Raw genomic sequence first — 14715 nt, 5'->3', positions numbered from 1 at the left:
TAAACATGTTTTCCTTTGACAAAACAAGCTCAGACTGATATGCCATTCTTTATTGATTAAAAAGACATGCTCGGAACTCCTGAACTAAAACAGAGCAAACCAAAGTGTGGATCAGGATTACTCAAATGACTATGTTGCAGCCAATGACTTATTGCCTGAACAATACAAGGTTATCTTGGCAGATAACCCAACCTGTAAGAGCTAAGACAAATACGCACTTGCATTCACTCACACAAACATCTTATCGAACAAATATCAAACATTTACGATTGGGAACTTTGACGTGTGAGATAGGTGCAGATTGGTCATTTTCCAAACATAAGGCCGGTTGATTAACTAATGCACATTCACCATCCAGGTACTTGGTAAACCGGAATTAAATGTCGTACAAATGCTCAGTTTTACGCACATTTTTGTTTACAAAAGGCAGCAAAGTTCCCAATGCGTTATCAGGCGACAATCTGCGAACGATCAGAACGCTCAAGTCGTCTTCCTTCAAAGCCCCGCCCCTCAAAAAAACGTGTCGGGACAGACGAAAGGCCAAGCGTGAAACACCCCGGTATAAAAACAACAAAATCCTGCTTTTTATTTACATACTAGTTCAATCAAGTACTTGCGTTTCTATAGGTAGACAAAAAAAAAATGCACTTAAATCGTAACGATTCTGTGAAAACACCTTCGCCGGCTAACTAACTGTTCAAAGTGTGTGTGGTTTCGGCTGGCGTGAGCGGTCAATTTAACACGAGACGTTAAATTCCGAGTTATCGCGAGATGTCGAGGCGACGCTAGAATATTTGCGGTGTCGGTTTGGTTTTCGCACAACGGCAAGTCCAGTTTCTTTATCAAAAGATGATTTTGTTAAATATCTCACCGTGATTTTCAGTTAGCACATGACCATCTCGGTAACGTCTAGATTTCACGCGTGGATTTCCGATAAATAGCCAACAATAAACGTCGAACAAAAGCTAGCGTACGTTATCATACAAGTTCCGGATAAACAGTGTTGTAACTGTCAAAAGAAGGAATATGAACCAATGCTAACGATTTGAGAGATACAAAAAAAAAATTCACACAGCAAAGATTGCTTTTTGGGATGCAAGCTCAATGACTCGAAATTTCTTCATTAAATAATTTGCAGAAAATTTAAATATGACACAAAGAAAAAGACTTCCGAACAAGTTTTCTTACATTAAAAGTGACTGATTAATAACTTTTATGGGGGGTCACTTCTCCGTCGTAGAGAGTGACATCGACTGAAACCGTAAGTTGTACATGATAGCCCGAAAAAAAAAGCGCATTCAGTAGTCTGCTGAAAATAAGGCATTGTTAAACGTTCTGTTAGTTAAGATTGTGCAAATGCGTCAAATACGGAAGGAAAGCCAAAGAAGAATCCAAACGGTCTTTGCGGCCGTCAAACAAAATCAGTTGTAAACGTCAGTTCTTGTTTTTGGAGTGATTCACGTCATACTTCAGCCCGTTGGGCGACCCTTCGATGCTTTTCTTTGGCAGTAGTGGTTTTCTTAACAGCCATAGGGAACAAAAGCAATAATCTCTATGAATATTTCTATGTTTTTTTTTCTTATTTTCACATCTTTTAGGCAAGTCGGTCCCAAAGTAGTAAACAGCAGTTTAGCTAATGGTGAGCTGCGCAAAGCCCATCAATTTGACGTCATCTGGTATTTCTGATCCTTCCATTCCAGAAGCCTGCGATGAAAAATAAGTACAATTTAAAACATTGATACTCAAGAAATTTTCATGGTGTTATGTGCCGATTACCGGTTTCAAGTTATACCGTGGTATGAAAACGTCAAGGTTGCCAAACAGCAAAAATTTTACATCATACCGTCCCTAAGGTACAGTGGTACCTCTACATACGAAATTATTTCGTTCCAAGACCTTGTTTGTAAGTCGAAATGGTTGCATGTCGGGCAGGATTTTCCCATAAGAATACATTATAATTCCATTAATTTGTTCCACAGCCCGAAAACCTACACTAAATCTGTTAAAAATGCCAGGCTGTTTGGATCCCCCTGGTGGCGAGTTGCAATTTGTTGTTTTTCTGATCAGGCATATTTTCGCCAGCAAAGAGCTAAAACCTATCCATTCTTCTAGTCACACCAGCCCAGCGCTATTTTACAAAATCCTTAATAAATACTGCTGTTACCATTGCAAAAAGTAATTAGAAAGCGCAAAACAAACACATTATGAATAAAAAATATCAGAATAATAGTATAATAATACGTAATAATAATGATAAAACAGGTAATAATTAGGGCTGTCAAAATTATCGCGTTATCGGGCGGTAATAATTTTTTAAATTAATCACGTTAAAATATTTGACGCAGTTAACGCACATGCCCCGCCCAAACAGATTAAAATGACAGTGTCATATCCATTTGTTACTTGTGTTTTTTGGTGTTTTGTCGCCCTCTGCTGGCGCTTGGGTGCGACTGATTTTATGAGTTTCAGCACCATGAGCATTATGTAGGTATTGACATCAACAATGCCGAGCTTCTAGTTTATTTTTTGTTTGAAAATTTTACAAATTTTATTAAAACAAAATCATTAAGAGGGGTTTTAATATAAAATTTCTATAACTTGTACTAACATTTATCTTTTAAGAACTACAAGTCTTTCTATCCATGGATCGCATTAACAGAATGTTAATAATGTTAATGCCATCTTGTTGATTTATTGTTATAATTAACAAATACAGTACTTATGTACAGTATGTTGAATGTATATATCCGTCTTGTGTCTTATCTTTCCATTCCAACAATAATTTACAGAAAAATATGGCATATTTTATAGATGGTTTGAATTGTGATTAATTCTGATTAATTCATTTTTAAGCTGTGATTAACTCCTTTAAAAATTGTAATCGTTTGACAGCCCTAGTAATAATGTAACAAATCGGGTTCTAATGTGGCGGTGTATTTTGCGTGGTGTACCTGAACGCACCGCGGGGTTGACGGCAGAGTTCAGAGTGCAGTTGACTCTTTTCACATCCTATTGTTGCTATCAGGTGGCGTGTTATGTGGCACAAGATCCGGAAAAAAAAAACGATTAAAAACCATACGTAGCTGGCTATTTCTTTGGCGATGGTACCAGAATAATAATTGTCCTCTTAACGTATAAAGACTGGCGAACAGAGGTCGTTGCAGTATTGTCAAGTAGTTCACGGACGTGCACCCCACGCTCATATTTTTCTATCATTCCATCTTCATTTCAATGGTAAGCCTCACCTTTTTTTTCTTTTTTCACCACTTGTTTTAACATTCTTGGAACCCATGTTGATTTCCATCCTAAGAAAATCCACCGTGCGTCAGTCTTGCGGGAAAACAATGAAACTGCGACGCTGTCATGAATCGTCGTATTTCGAGCACTTCGTCGAATGTAGAAAAGAATGTGTGTTCAAGCGATCGTATGTCGAGGTACCACTGTATTAGCTATTTTTTATGTCCCAACCCTCCCCAACCGGTTGTTGCTCAGTGCAGTGAGTCAGCTGTGCTACAGGACGGCTGGAGGAGGTGAAACTCCTGAACTTTTTTTCCCCCCATCGAAGAAAACAAAATCGCTGGTATGGGAATACTTCGCCTACAGAAAAGTTACAGACGACCGCGGCTTTGAGGAGGAGGGCCAACCGACATGCAAAACATGTTTGCGGAGAGTGGCCGCCGAGGAGGCAGTACTTTCAATTAGGCATGTGCCGGTTACCGGTTTCAAGGTATACCGTGGTATAAAAAAAACGTCAAGGTTCAAAACCGCAAAAATTTTCCGTCATACCGTCAGTACGGTATTATCTATTTTTATGTACCATAAATGCAGGGCTCACTCAAGTTGTTGCTCAGTGTAAAGCCCTTTTCACACACATATCCAGGGAAATTCCCGTGTAAGGTGACGCGGGATTTACTCGCGTCTTTGCTTTCACGCATGTAGAGATGTCCCAAGCATGACGCGGGTTGGACACATTTTCACGCAATTGTCCTGTATTGCCCACTGGCGCTCTCTGTGCGGGAAGAGCTGCTGGCGGGATTTTATAACCCGGACATTACGTCATTTTTGGTCGGCATCAGCTGTCACAATGTTGGTCAAATCGTGTTTTGTTCTGAAAAGGAGCGTCGATGACATCATAACTGCAGACAATTCAAGCTCATCAAGATTGTATATAAGCCCAGGTGATCCAAGAGGAGGGTGGAAGGAAGAATCCCTCTGGCTTTGGAAGGAAGAATCCCACTGGCTGTGTTTTGTTGTTTTATCGGCTCTCTGCCTAACGCTTAGGTTAGTATTTTATTGAATTTTTTATTTTATTGAATTATTTTATAGTATATATCTACCTACTGTAACGGACCAATTGTGTTTTCCCTCCCTTTTTAGCCAGCGATCATGTGTATTTTTGTATTTATTAAACCATTGAACGCTTCCCTCTGTTGTTTTCTGCTTGGAAGTACAACCTTGTTTCCGCAGTACCGGACTCTAACATCGGGAACAAAATAAACCACACATTTCCAAAGATGGACGATGGACTCTCTTCCTTGGTTCTACTGTCACGGACGCATTGTGAAATTCCCCCTTTACAGCCAGTTATCGCGTGTATTTTTGTTTGCGGGGCAGCGGCGGGGAGAAGCTCGCTCTCTCCGCTCGCCTCAGGCCCCGCCGAAAGCCGCGGGCCCGGGTGGAGCGGCAACGGGTGCAGATCTTGGTGGTAGACTAGGAGCAAATTTGTATTTACCGTATTGGCCCGAATATAAAACGGCCCTGATTATAAGACGACCCCCTCTTTTTCAAGACTCAAGTTTGAAAAAAGACTTTTTGAAGACCAAATTAATTTTCATAACGAAAATAATTACAGTACATCTGAAACAAATGATTATAACAATATAGTTGAGAGAAAAAACATGTTATTTTGCCTCATTCAAATCTTAATATCTGAACATTTAAATATGCAAACTAAAGTGCAATCACATTCGTAAATGAATGGCTTCTGGTTTTTGAAATATAAATAAACCAATCTATTGGGATAAAACAACAAAATTGCAATAACTGCATTAACCATCAAGTGAGGTCTAAAAGTAACAGTAGTCTTGAAACAAATCTGAATAAGGAAAAACATTGCAATAAAATAATACAAACTGGTTAAACTTGAGAGTAGCTGAGATCTATCATGACAGAACATTACTCCTGAAGTTCAGCATTCGCTTCAATGATATCTGGCGCCATCTAGCGTCGTGAATGGGTATAATGTCTAGACCGCGAATAAATGACGACCCCCACTTTTTCAGTCTTATTTCAATGCATAAAACACCGTCTTATATTCGGGCCAATATGGTAATAAACCCTTGAACGCTTCCCTCCGTTGTTTTATGCTTTGAAGTACAACCCTGTTTCCGCAGTAGCAAAAGTAGAGTAGCAGAGCAAGTAACGATTGGCCCGCCATGATATTTACGTCATCAGCCATCGTGCTGTAACCCGCGAATTTAACGCCTGCTTTCACGCACACTGCTTCCCGGGAAAGTCCCGGACATGAAACTAAGGCAACCCGTGAAATAGCCAGGTAATCTCCGTGTCAGTCGACCCGGGAAATTGTTTTCGCATACAGCTGCTGCACGGTTAAATCTTGCGACATTCCTGGTGTTTCGGAGTGTGTGAAGGGGCTTAAGTGAGTCAGCTGTGCTGCACGCTGGCAGTAGGACATGAAACACAACACGTTTTCTCCCATCGAAAAAAGACAAAGTCGTTGGTATGGGAATACTTCGGATACAGGAAAGTTACAGACAGCCGTGGTTTAGGTGGGCCGAGTGACATGTAAAAATGGTTGCGTGGGGTGGCTAGCAGAGAAGGCAATATCTCCAAAATGATTTCGCATTTATACAAAATTAAAGGTTAGTAAACGCTGTCATGAACGTTTCCCACTAGCTACAAGTGTTTGTAGTGTGTCTAGCAGTGGTAAAACATACTGTAACGTAAGCTTGTTAACGTGGTTAATTTAGCATGCCAATTTAATTTAGAATATATTTTATATTTATTTTTTTGATATTTTTTATTTTTTTATTTATTTAACATTATACCTAAAGTATTCCAATTTGCTAATATGTTGTTTTGAAATAAAATAAAAATCCTGTTCAATGGAGAAAAAGGTTTCTTTTTGTAACCCAGAAATCACAAAGTAAAACATTTTAGCTGTAATTGCAATACCGTAAAACCGTGATATTTTTGCTCAAGGTTATCATACCGGCACATGCCTACCAAAATGTTTTCGCATTTATACAAAATTAAAGGTTAGTAAACACTGTCATGAACATTTCCCACCAGCTACGAGAGTTAACTCCAGCGTGGTTAGTGTGTCTAGCGGTGGTAAAACATGGTGTTTTTTTCTCTATGGCAACTGTGTGCGTAGAGAAAGAGTGTGTGTATAAGGTAAACATGATACGAGTCATACACACGTGCTTTTTATGGAAAATAATTCAATTATTTTTATTTTGATGGTGATAATGTTGAGCTGTGGGTTTAGGCTGACCTAAAGGACCGCATTTATATTATTTAGAATATTATGTTATTTTCTTAATTTATTTTTACTAAAATGTTTTGAAAAAAATCCTGTTCAATGGGGAAAAAAAATGTTTTTTTTTTTTTTCCCAAACCCAGATATCTCAAAGTAACACATTTTAGAACTGTAATTGCAATACCCTGAAACCGTGATATTTTGGCTAAAGGTCATCATACTGGCACATGCCTAGTGTTAACTCACCAGTTTAAAAGTGACATTCTTGTTGGTTTGAGGCTCATCAACTATTTTCTGCAAATTTGCAGCAACTGCAAAGGAAAGCAAACAAAGTGTTATATTCATTTTTTTTTCTTTGAGAAATAAAATAACCACTTGACTAACCTATGACTAAATCTCTCCCATCCACCAGCCCTGCTGACACCAACTCCTGCGACACGCCGTCTGCTGTGTCTGAACAAAGGCAATTAGGAATCAACTGCAAATGGCAAAAATCTATTTGGCTTACCTCTGCCTGGCATGAACTCAAAGCGGATATCGTTTAGCTCCTTTTTCGTATTTCTGCAGAGAAAACATTGACATGGGGATCGTGGGAAAAACGAGAAGGGTCCAGCAGCGGCCCGCAGTACAAACTGAGCCCACACCTTCTTTCAACGAGCAATCCGATCAAGCGTTTGTCATCCGCCAACCACGCACACTGCTTTCAACGATCCTAACCGTTATAAAGTACAGTGATTCCCCGGTTTTTCGCGGTTAATGGGGACCAGAACCCGTCACAATAAGTGAAAAATCACTGCTCTTAAGAAATCGTTCAAACGCATATTCCCGCAAAAAACGGCTAAATATACCTATAAACTAAATTACGAATGCATAAAAAAAATTACCGCCAACAAAAAGTTATCTTATGCTGGGCTTAACAGGGAGCAGGTGGATTCAGCCATGTCATATTCACTGTTGCCATTAGATGGCAGTGTATCCACCCAAAACAAACCATGACAACGCCACTCTAATTAAACGAATACTCAAAGCAGCAAAATTTGATTCGAAGCTTTTTTGTAATTGAATTACTTAAGTAAATCGATTACCGTATTTTTCGGACTATAAGTCGCACCTGAGTATAAGTTGCATCAGCCATAAAATGCCCAACAAAGAAGAAAAAAAACATAAGTCGCACCGGAGTATCAGTCACATTTTTTGGGGGAAATTTACTTGATCCAATCCAATACATAGAACACATATGTCACCTTGAAAGGCAATTTAAAATAAAAATACAATAGAGAACAACATGCTGAATAAGTGTACAGTATGATAATGTCACATGATGCATGAACAACCAAACGCGAACGTGGCCGGTATGTTAATGTATAGAGGTGTGCGAAATTTCCGATTCTTAGATTATTCGAGATTCGGCCATGGAAGATTCGAGAACGATTCACAAACATCCAAATTCTGATTATTGAAATATGTCAAGTAAAGCGGAAGTAAAACACAGTCAGCGCGCCGCGCGGTCTTCGGGACTGAATGAGGTATGGAGCGAGAGTAGCTAAACATCATGCTTGTCATTACCCGGCCCCTCGGGTAATGCCAATGCTCAACTCACGGCTCTAGCTCAACTCATGCCGCGAGATAAAAAAAGCAACAACATACCTGACTGCTGCCGAAAGCTGCTACAAAGTACGTCCACAATACATAATGTTAAGGTAGATATCATATTTATATAGGACTAGATGTACTATAGACTCGGTGGCGATACCAGTACATGGAGAGAAAGCTAGATGCGGGCGTAGTAAACGGCCGCCATCTTAAAGCAGTAGACTTCCCTGCAAAGCTGTTGTAGCGAACCTTCCAAGCGAACCTAAATAACTTTTTATCTAAAATACTCCTAAATCGGTAAAATAATGACTAGAATCTATCTTTAAAATAGTTTTAAAACTTTAACATGTCGAAAGTAGACAAAAGGGAAATTATGGAATAACAGGAGCAATTTTAACAACTTTAACAGTTGATTGACAACATTAAATTAATTGAATGTAGTTTAAAGCTGCTGATACAGAATGGGGATTTGAGTATATTATTTGTTTTTAACTGTTAACTTGATACTGAAATAGTTGTTTATTTAAGCCTGCGAGGCTTTTTTTTGTTTTTGTTTTTTTTCAGTTTTGTAACTAATGTACAAAACATTAGCAGCTAATAGCGGGGGGGGGGGGGGGGTCATCAATAATCGATTTATAATCGAATCGTAGCCTCTGAATCGTAATCGAATCGTTAGGTGCCCAAAGATTCCCACCTCTATTAATGTAACATAGCTATTAAGAGTTATTCAGATAACTATAGCATAAAGAACATGCTAACAAGTATACCAAACCATCAGTGTCACTCGCAGCCAAACTATGAAAAAACTGCAACTTATAGTCTGAAAAATACGGTAATCGTTGCAGCACTAATTTTTACAATCCCATCGAAAATTCAACTATATGACTTTAAAGGATTAATATAACTACTACTAAATATATCTAGCTCTTATTCCTTGCTTTCAACGACTAATCAGATCAATTGTTCGTCATACGCCCCCTGCTTAAGTACTGTGGGCCGTAGCTGAACCTACTTGTGAAAAACACCAATGCCAGCGGCTTAAACACACCTTAACCGTAACACCAAACTTATGGGCGACGTCTCGTTGCTTGACGCTGGAGTGACCTGAGGGGGAAAAAAATAATCAAAATTATAGTCGGTGTAAGTGTAAGCAGACAAATGTATCATGAGGAAGAAAAAAAACTACCGGTGTTGGAACAGTAGCGGTGGTGGTTCCTCCGCCTGTTGACTGTGGCGCAGGGTTAGGGGCAGTGGGTGCCGGTTCTGCTTCGCTAGCAGTAGCGGAAGGCGCTACGCTGGAAGGCTCAGGCGTCTGAAATATCTGAAAGACACGCGCAAATAAGTTGGGTTGAATGCAATGTTGAAAAAAATAATAAAATACAAATTAGGTGGTCTGACCTCCGAGTTTTGCGCCGCTTCCTTCACTCTCGGTGACTAGCAAAAGATAAATAGAGCGTGTTAGCTTATACTAACATTAGCATTCAGGTAGTAAAAGGCACACACAAAGTACAGGTGTGTCTCAGTTCAAATAAAAAATCTAGAAAAAAAAAAAACACACACAATTTTGACATTTAAAGTTATTACATCACACGAAAAAGTAAATTCGGCTAAAGCGTGCCATTGATGATGATAGATCAGACGTTCAATCCTTTTCAAATAGGGACAAATGAATTGGACGTCTCCAGTGAGTAAGGAAAATCTCTTTTCTACAAAATTTTATATACTGAGATTCACCTGTAAAAGGGCACACAGGAAGTAAAGAGGACACAGCAGGGCTCCAGACAAACATTTTTTACTAGGAGCACAGTGGCCTCCCAACTTAAAATTTTAGGGGCACAACTCCTACTATTACTCATGTCCCTTATAATACGGTAAGCCCTATATATGAAAAACGTTTTAAAATAGGCCGATCATTCAAGGTGCGCCTTACACTATGACGCGCCTTATAGTGCAGAAAATACAACTGGTGCACGATAATTATTGGTTCGATAATTATCGGTCCGATAATAGGAATTATGACGTCATCCCGATAAATCCAATAACATTTATAATAGGACCGATAATATGTACTGTTCTGGCTTTACAGTTTCTAGTATGGGAAATCAGTTGACCATTTGCGGGCCATTGCTCCCACCTGCTGGTCAGAATAATTCACTGCATCTATTTCTTTGTTACAGTAGTTTGGTTCAATCACTTACACATTGCGGTGTCTAGCGGGAGCATTGACAGTCGTGAATGCTTTCTGTTACGTTTCCACCTCGGAAATATATGTAAGTATTTTATGTTAATAAATGTACAGAACTTCATAAGTTGTGTTATAGAAGCCAGCCAATGCTTTAGTAGCTCAAGCTAGTGTGCTATGCTATAGATAATAGTTGTGTATATAGGTTTATTGTGCAGTTTGTTGTATATTGAATATTGAATATGTGTATTTTGCTGTTGTACTTTCACAATATTAAGACGAGTGTCTACCCATAAAAGCAAGGAAAGACCAAGCCTTGTGGTTTATGGAAGTGCATTCATTCTTAGCTGACTGTCGGGCAGTGCAGAAGTGAACCGCACTGTTTTGTTCATGACATTATGAAAAATCTGATTAGATCAAAGGCAAATCTATGTTGAATCCACCACTAGATTTTTTTTGTTTTTTTGTTTTTTTACACCTCCACGTGTTCAAAAACTCAGGTTATACATTTAAAAAATTATATATTTATTATCGGTTATCGATATCTGTATTGGCTTTGAGCTGCAGGAACTTATCGATATCGGTTTCAAAAAATGGATATCGTGCACCCCTAGAAAATACGGTAGTCACTTATTGTTCTTTTCGTAACTGTTCGCAAGAGCTGTCAAGTTTTAGCGCTACCCCAATTATAAGTCCACACATTGCCTGCAAACACCTTTTTCTTCTGTTGTATTTTCCCTTGGCAAACCAGCTTTTTACCGCCAACTAGTGGATTAAACCGTGAGGGAGTTTGTCAGCAAAAAAAACCAAAAAAAACAACAACCGCAATGTTACTAGTCACTCGTGCTAGTAGATGAAAAAGAATACTTGCACTAGCTCTAAATTTAGTTGCAGTCTGGAGCCCTGCACAGGAAGTAGTGTAAAAGCACACAGGAAGTAAACAAAATGCAGGAAGTACTGTAAAAGGCACACAGGAAATGAGAAGAGTTAAAGGGCTCACACATTTAGTGCCATGTAGCGCTGCCAGGTACTATTAAACTTTGTCTTACCATTTTCTATTAAGGCAAAACTGATGCTAAAATATATTTAGTTTTTTTTTTTTTTTTTTTTAATCTTAGCTTTTAGAAATACGTAAATGTAAGTTTCTAAATTAATAAATAAATTAATCTACATGTCTTTTATAGCTGGCGAGAATAAAATAAAACGAGTGGCACATACAAACAGTAAACATGTTCAAATGGTGGTGAAAAAAAGAAAACTTAAGGAGCAAATTGCGTTAAGAAGCGCACACGTAAAACTTATATTTAACCAAATATATCCAGTTGTCTGACATGTCCAAAAAAGCAACAGAGGCGCAACTGAAATTTCCAGAATTTTGATAAAAAGCTGCAACTGATTGGATGTGATTTGGTGAGTAATTCAAAAAAATATTTAAGAGAGAGAGCAACAAAAAAATACAGATGGCTTCCAGGAATGGGAACTCTCAGTGGACCTGTGCTGGTATGTTTTTCTTTTTGGTTCTAGACGACCAATCCATTTGAACGTCTCTCACAGTCACCGTTTCCACTTTTCTGCATTTACATCTAGCTAACGAGAGCCCTTCCTTGTTAGGGGAACGCCATCTGTATTGCCGTGTCAAGTGAACAACCCTGGATGCAGGCAGCTCGAGCGGGTAGGAGAAGCGCACTTGTCGCCTGGGGGCGCCAGCAGGTTTCACCTGCTGCTCCTTCGCCATCAAACAGAACACACATACGCACGTGAGACACAACGCAACGGACGGTGTGCAGACGAAGACAAAGGGGGGGACGCGGGCGGACGGCGGCGGGCGACGCTCACCCTCAAGGCGGCCACGGCCGCTTTGCCTTCTTCACTCTCTTCGTCTAGCTCATCGTCGCTCCACTCCCATTCGCCGTCTTCCGTTTTGTGCAGACGGCCGCTGGAACCCGGGACGCGACGTACCTGCGAATTGCAAATTGGAGCAGAACATAACTATTTACCTTAACTTTTTAAAAACATTTTTCAGTGCATTCAATAAAATACTTTGGGTTCTTGGAAGACATAACTGAAATTTTTGCTAATCTTAGTTACATGTTTTAAATCATTGGCTGCCACTGCCAGCGAAACATGATCACTCAGTGCCAGTCATCCCAGTTCAAAGGGAATCAATGTTTACGTTTATTATATAATGTCTATGTTTGTATGTATTTATTTCATTTTACTTATATATACACAGGTAGCCCCCGGGTTACGACGTACTCGACTGACGGGATTTCGACTTTACGACGCCGGAGTCTCGTCCGGCATTTTGTCTCCAGTCGTTTTTTGGTTATTTTTTAGTTGCATAAACAGTACCTTATTGTACCTCACAGCATCTTATTTTTCACTTTATTAATATGACATTTTCTGTCCTTACTAAATGTAGAGTTATTCAGCTTTACAGACAGAAAACGGCAATTGGCAAAAAGGCAATTGTGCTTTTTGTGGCTTTTGACTTCCTTCACGTTTGACAATTTGTAAAGCTGTTAACACACATAGTACCATTCATGTTCAAAACAACACGCATTTTAACTAGGGTTGTTCCGATCATGTTTTTTTGCTCCCGATCCTATCCCGATCGTTTTAGTTTGAGTATCTGCCGATCCCAATATTTCCCGATCCGACTGCTTTTTTTTTTGCTCCCGATTCAATTCCAATCATTCCCGATAATTTTTCCCGATCATATACATTTTGGCAATGCATTAAAAAAAAAGGAATAAAACTCGGACGAATATATACATTCAACATACATAAGTACATAAGTACTGTATTTGTTTATTATGACAATAAATCCTCAAGATGGCATTTACATTATTAACATTCTTTCTGTGAGAGGGATCCACGGATAGAAAGACTTGTGACTTTGTATATTGTCACTAAATATTGCCATCTAGTGTATTTGTTGAGCTTTCAGTAAATGATACTGTAGCCATGCCCAAATGCATGATGGGAACTGGAACCATGACTGTGCGTAGTGTTACCAATTGATATATCTTCTCTGCGTTGGGAAATAATATAAGGTGTTAAGATAAAGATCATTTGCTACCTTGCTTCCCCACATTGCTTCCCATGATATTTCTAATCGAAGGGAGAGGGATTGTAAGGCTTTAGCCAATTAAAAAAAGGCTCCAAAGGCTGCCAAAATTCACTCCACTCATTTTACACTGCCTTTTATCTCTCTATATAGGTAAAACGGCACCATTACAGATTGAGCGCGACAATGTGTGGGTGGGTCGTGCAGCGCATGCATTAAAAAATTTAATTACCGCCGTTATCGGGATAAATTTAATAACCCTACCTTAAACCTAAACTAAAGACTCTGGATGAGTGTAACATATTATATTTGTAACGTTAAATACAATTAGAAAACGATTTAATAAAATTTTTTAAAAAAAAATACATATATATATATATATATATATATATATATTAAAAAAAGGCATGGCCGATATTTTTTTGCCGGTTCCAATACTTTGAAAATGACGTGATCGGACCGATGCACAATAATACACTTGACACAAAACAACCTGCTAATTTAAATGCTACAACTGCTAACGTATTTACAATTCTCATTGCAAATCGCTCACACATAACTCCACAAACTGTAGCTCTAAATGTAATTACAAATGCATACGCAAACATATATTAGCTGAAACAGCTTAAGCCTGATGTGGGCTATACCAGAGCGCAGCTATCCTTTATCCATGTCAGACATCTGAGCCTGCTCCTCTGTCACAAAAGGCGACAGTCCAGCCAGACGCAATGCTCCCACCAGAGGGCAGTGTATCCTCCATCATTTAAAAAAATACAATACCATGGTACCTCGACATACGATCACTTCCACACACGATCTTTTCAACATCCAATGTAAAATTTGACTCGCCATTTGTTTCTACATCTGACGACCTGCTCGAAATGCGACGATTTATGACACCGCCGCAGTTTGTTTTCCCACAAGTAGGATGCACGACGGATTTTCTTGTCGGAGAAATCAACATGGGTGCCAAGAATGTTAGTGCAGGTGATGACGGAAAAAGGTAACACAATTGAAATAAAGATGGAAATGACAGAAAAATATGAGTGAGGTGTGCGCGCCCGTGAACTGGCTGGACAATATGACCGTAGAATGTCTACGTTCTCTACAGTCCTCCTCCGACCTCTGTTCGCCAGTCGTTATAATTTAAGGTACCGGTAATTGTCACCTTATTACTGTTACATCGACAAAGAAATTGCTAGCTTCGTCAGGTTTTGAATCATTTATTTCTAGGGCTGTCAAACAATTAAACATTTTAATCGGGTTAATTACAGCTTAAAAATTAATTAATCGTAATTAATCGCAATTCAAACCATCTATAAAAGATGCCAGATTTTTCTGTGAATTATTGTTGGAATGGAAAGATAA

General features: G+C 39.0%; 1 protein-coding gene across 2 annotated transcripts in view; it reads right to left on the bottom strand.

The window, feature by feature from the left end:
* Positions 1-50: 50 nt before the first annotated feature.
* The window catches only part of oxsr1b (oxidative stress responsive kinase 1b), a 67415-nt gene continuing 52750 nt past the window's right edge, over positions 51-14715 (bottom strand). Inside the window, exons 11-18 of one of the 2 annotated variants that reach the window (XM_057823805.1) lie at positions 12114-12236; positions 9494-9529; positions 9282-9416; positions 9144-9199; positions 7011-7063; positions 6887-6955; positions 6749-6813; positions 51-1704 (exon numbers count right to left, since the gene is read on the bottom strand). In XM_057823805.1, coding sequence (XP_057679788.1) covers positions 1630-1704; positions 6749-6813; positions 6887-6955; positions 7011-7063; positions 9144-9199; positions 9282-9416; positions 9494-9529; positions 12114-12236 — 612 coding nt within the window. In that variant the 3' untranslated portion in view covers positions 51-1629. The remainder of the gene's footprint in view (positions 1705-6748; positions 6814-6886; positions 6956-7010; positions 7064-9143; positions 9200-9281; positions 9417-9493; positions 9530-12113; positions 12237-14715) is intronic. The other variant, XM_057823804.1, reaches the window with a different exon arrangement.

The sequence above is a fragment of the Corythoichthys intestinalis genome, chromosome 20, assembly GCF_030265065.1.
Source record: "Corythoichthys intestinalis isolate RoL2023-P3 chromosome 20, ASM3026506v1, whole genome shotgun sequence".
Taxonomy (NCBI): domain Eukaryota; kingdom Metazoa; phylum Chordata; class Actinopteri; order Syngnathiformes; family Syngnathidae; genus Corythoichthys; species Corythoichthys intestinalis.
Note: the sequence above shows the minus strand (reverse complement) of the source record. Positions and strands in the feature narration are given on the sequence as shown.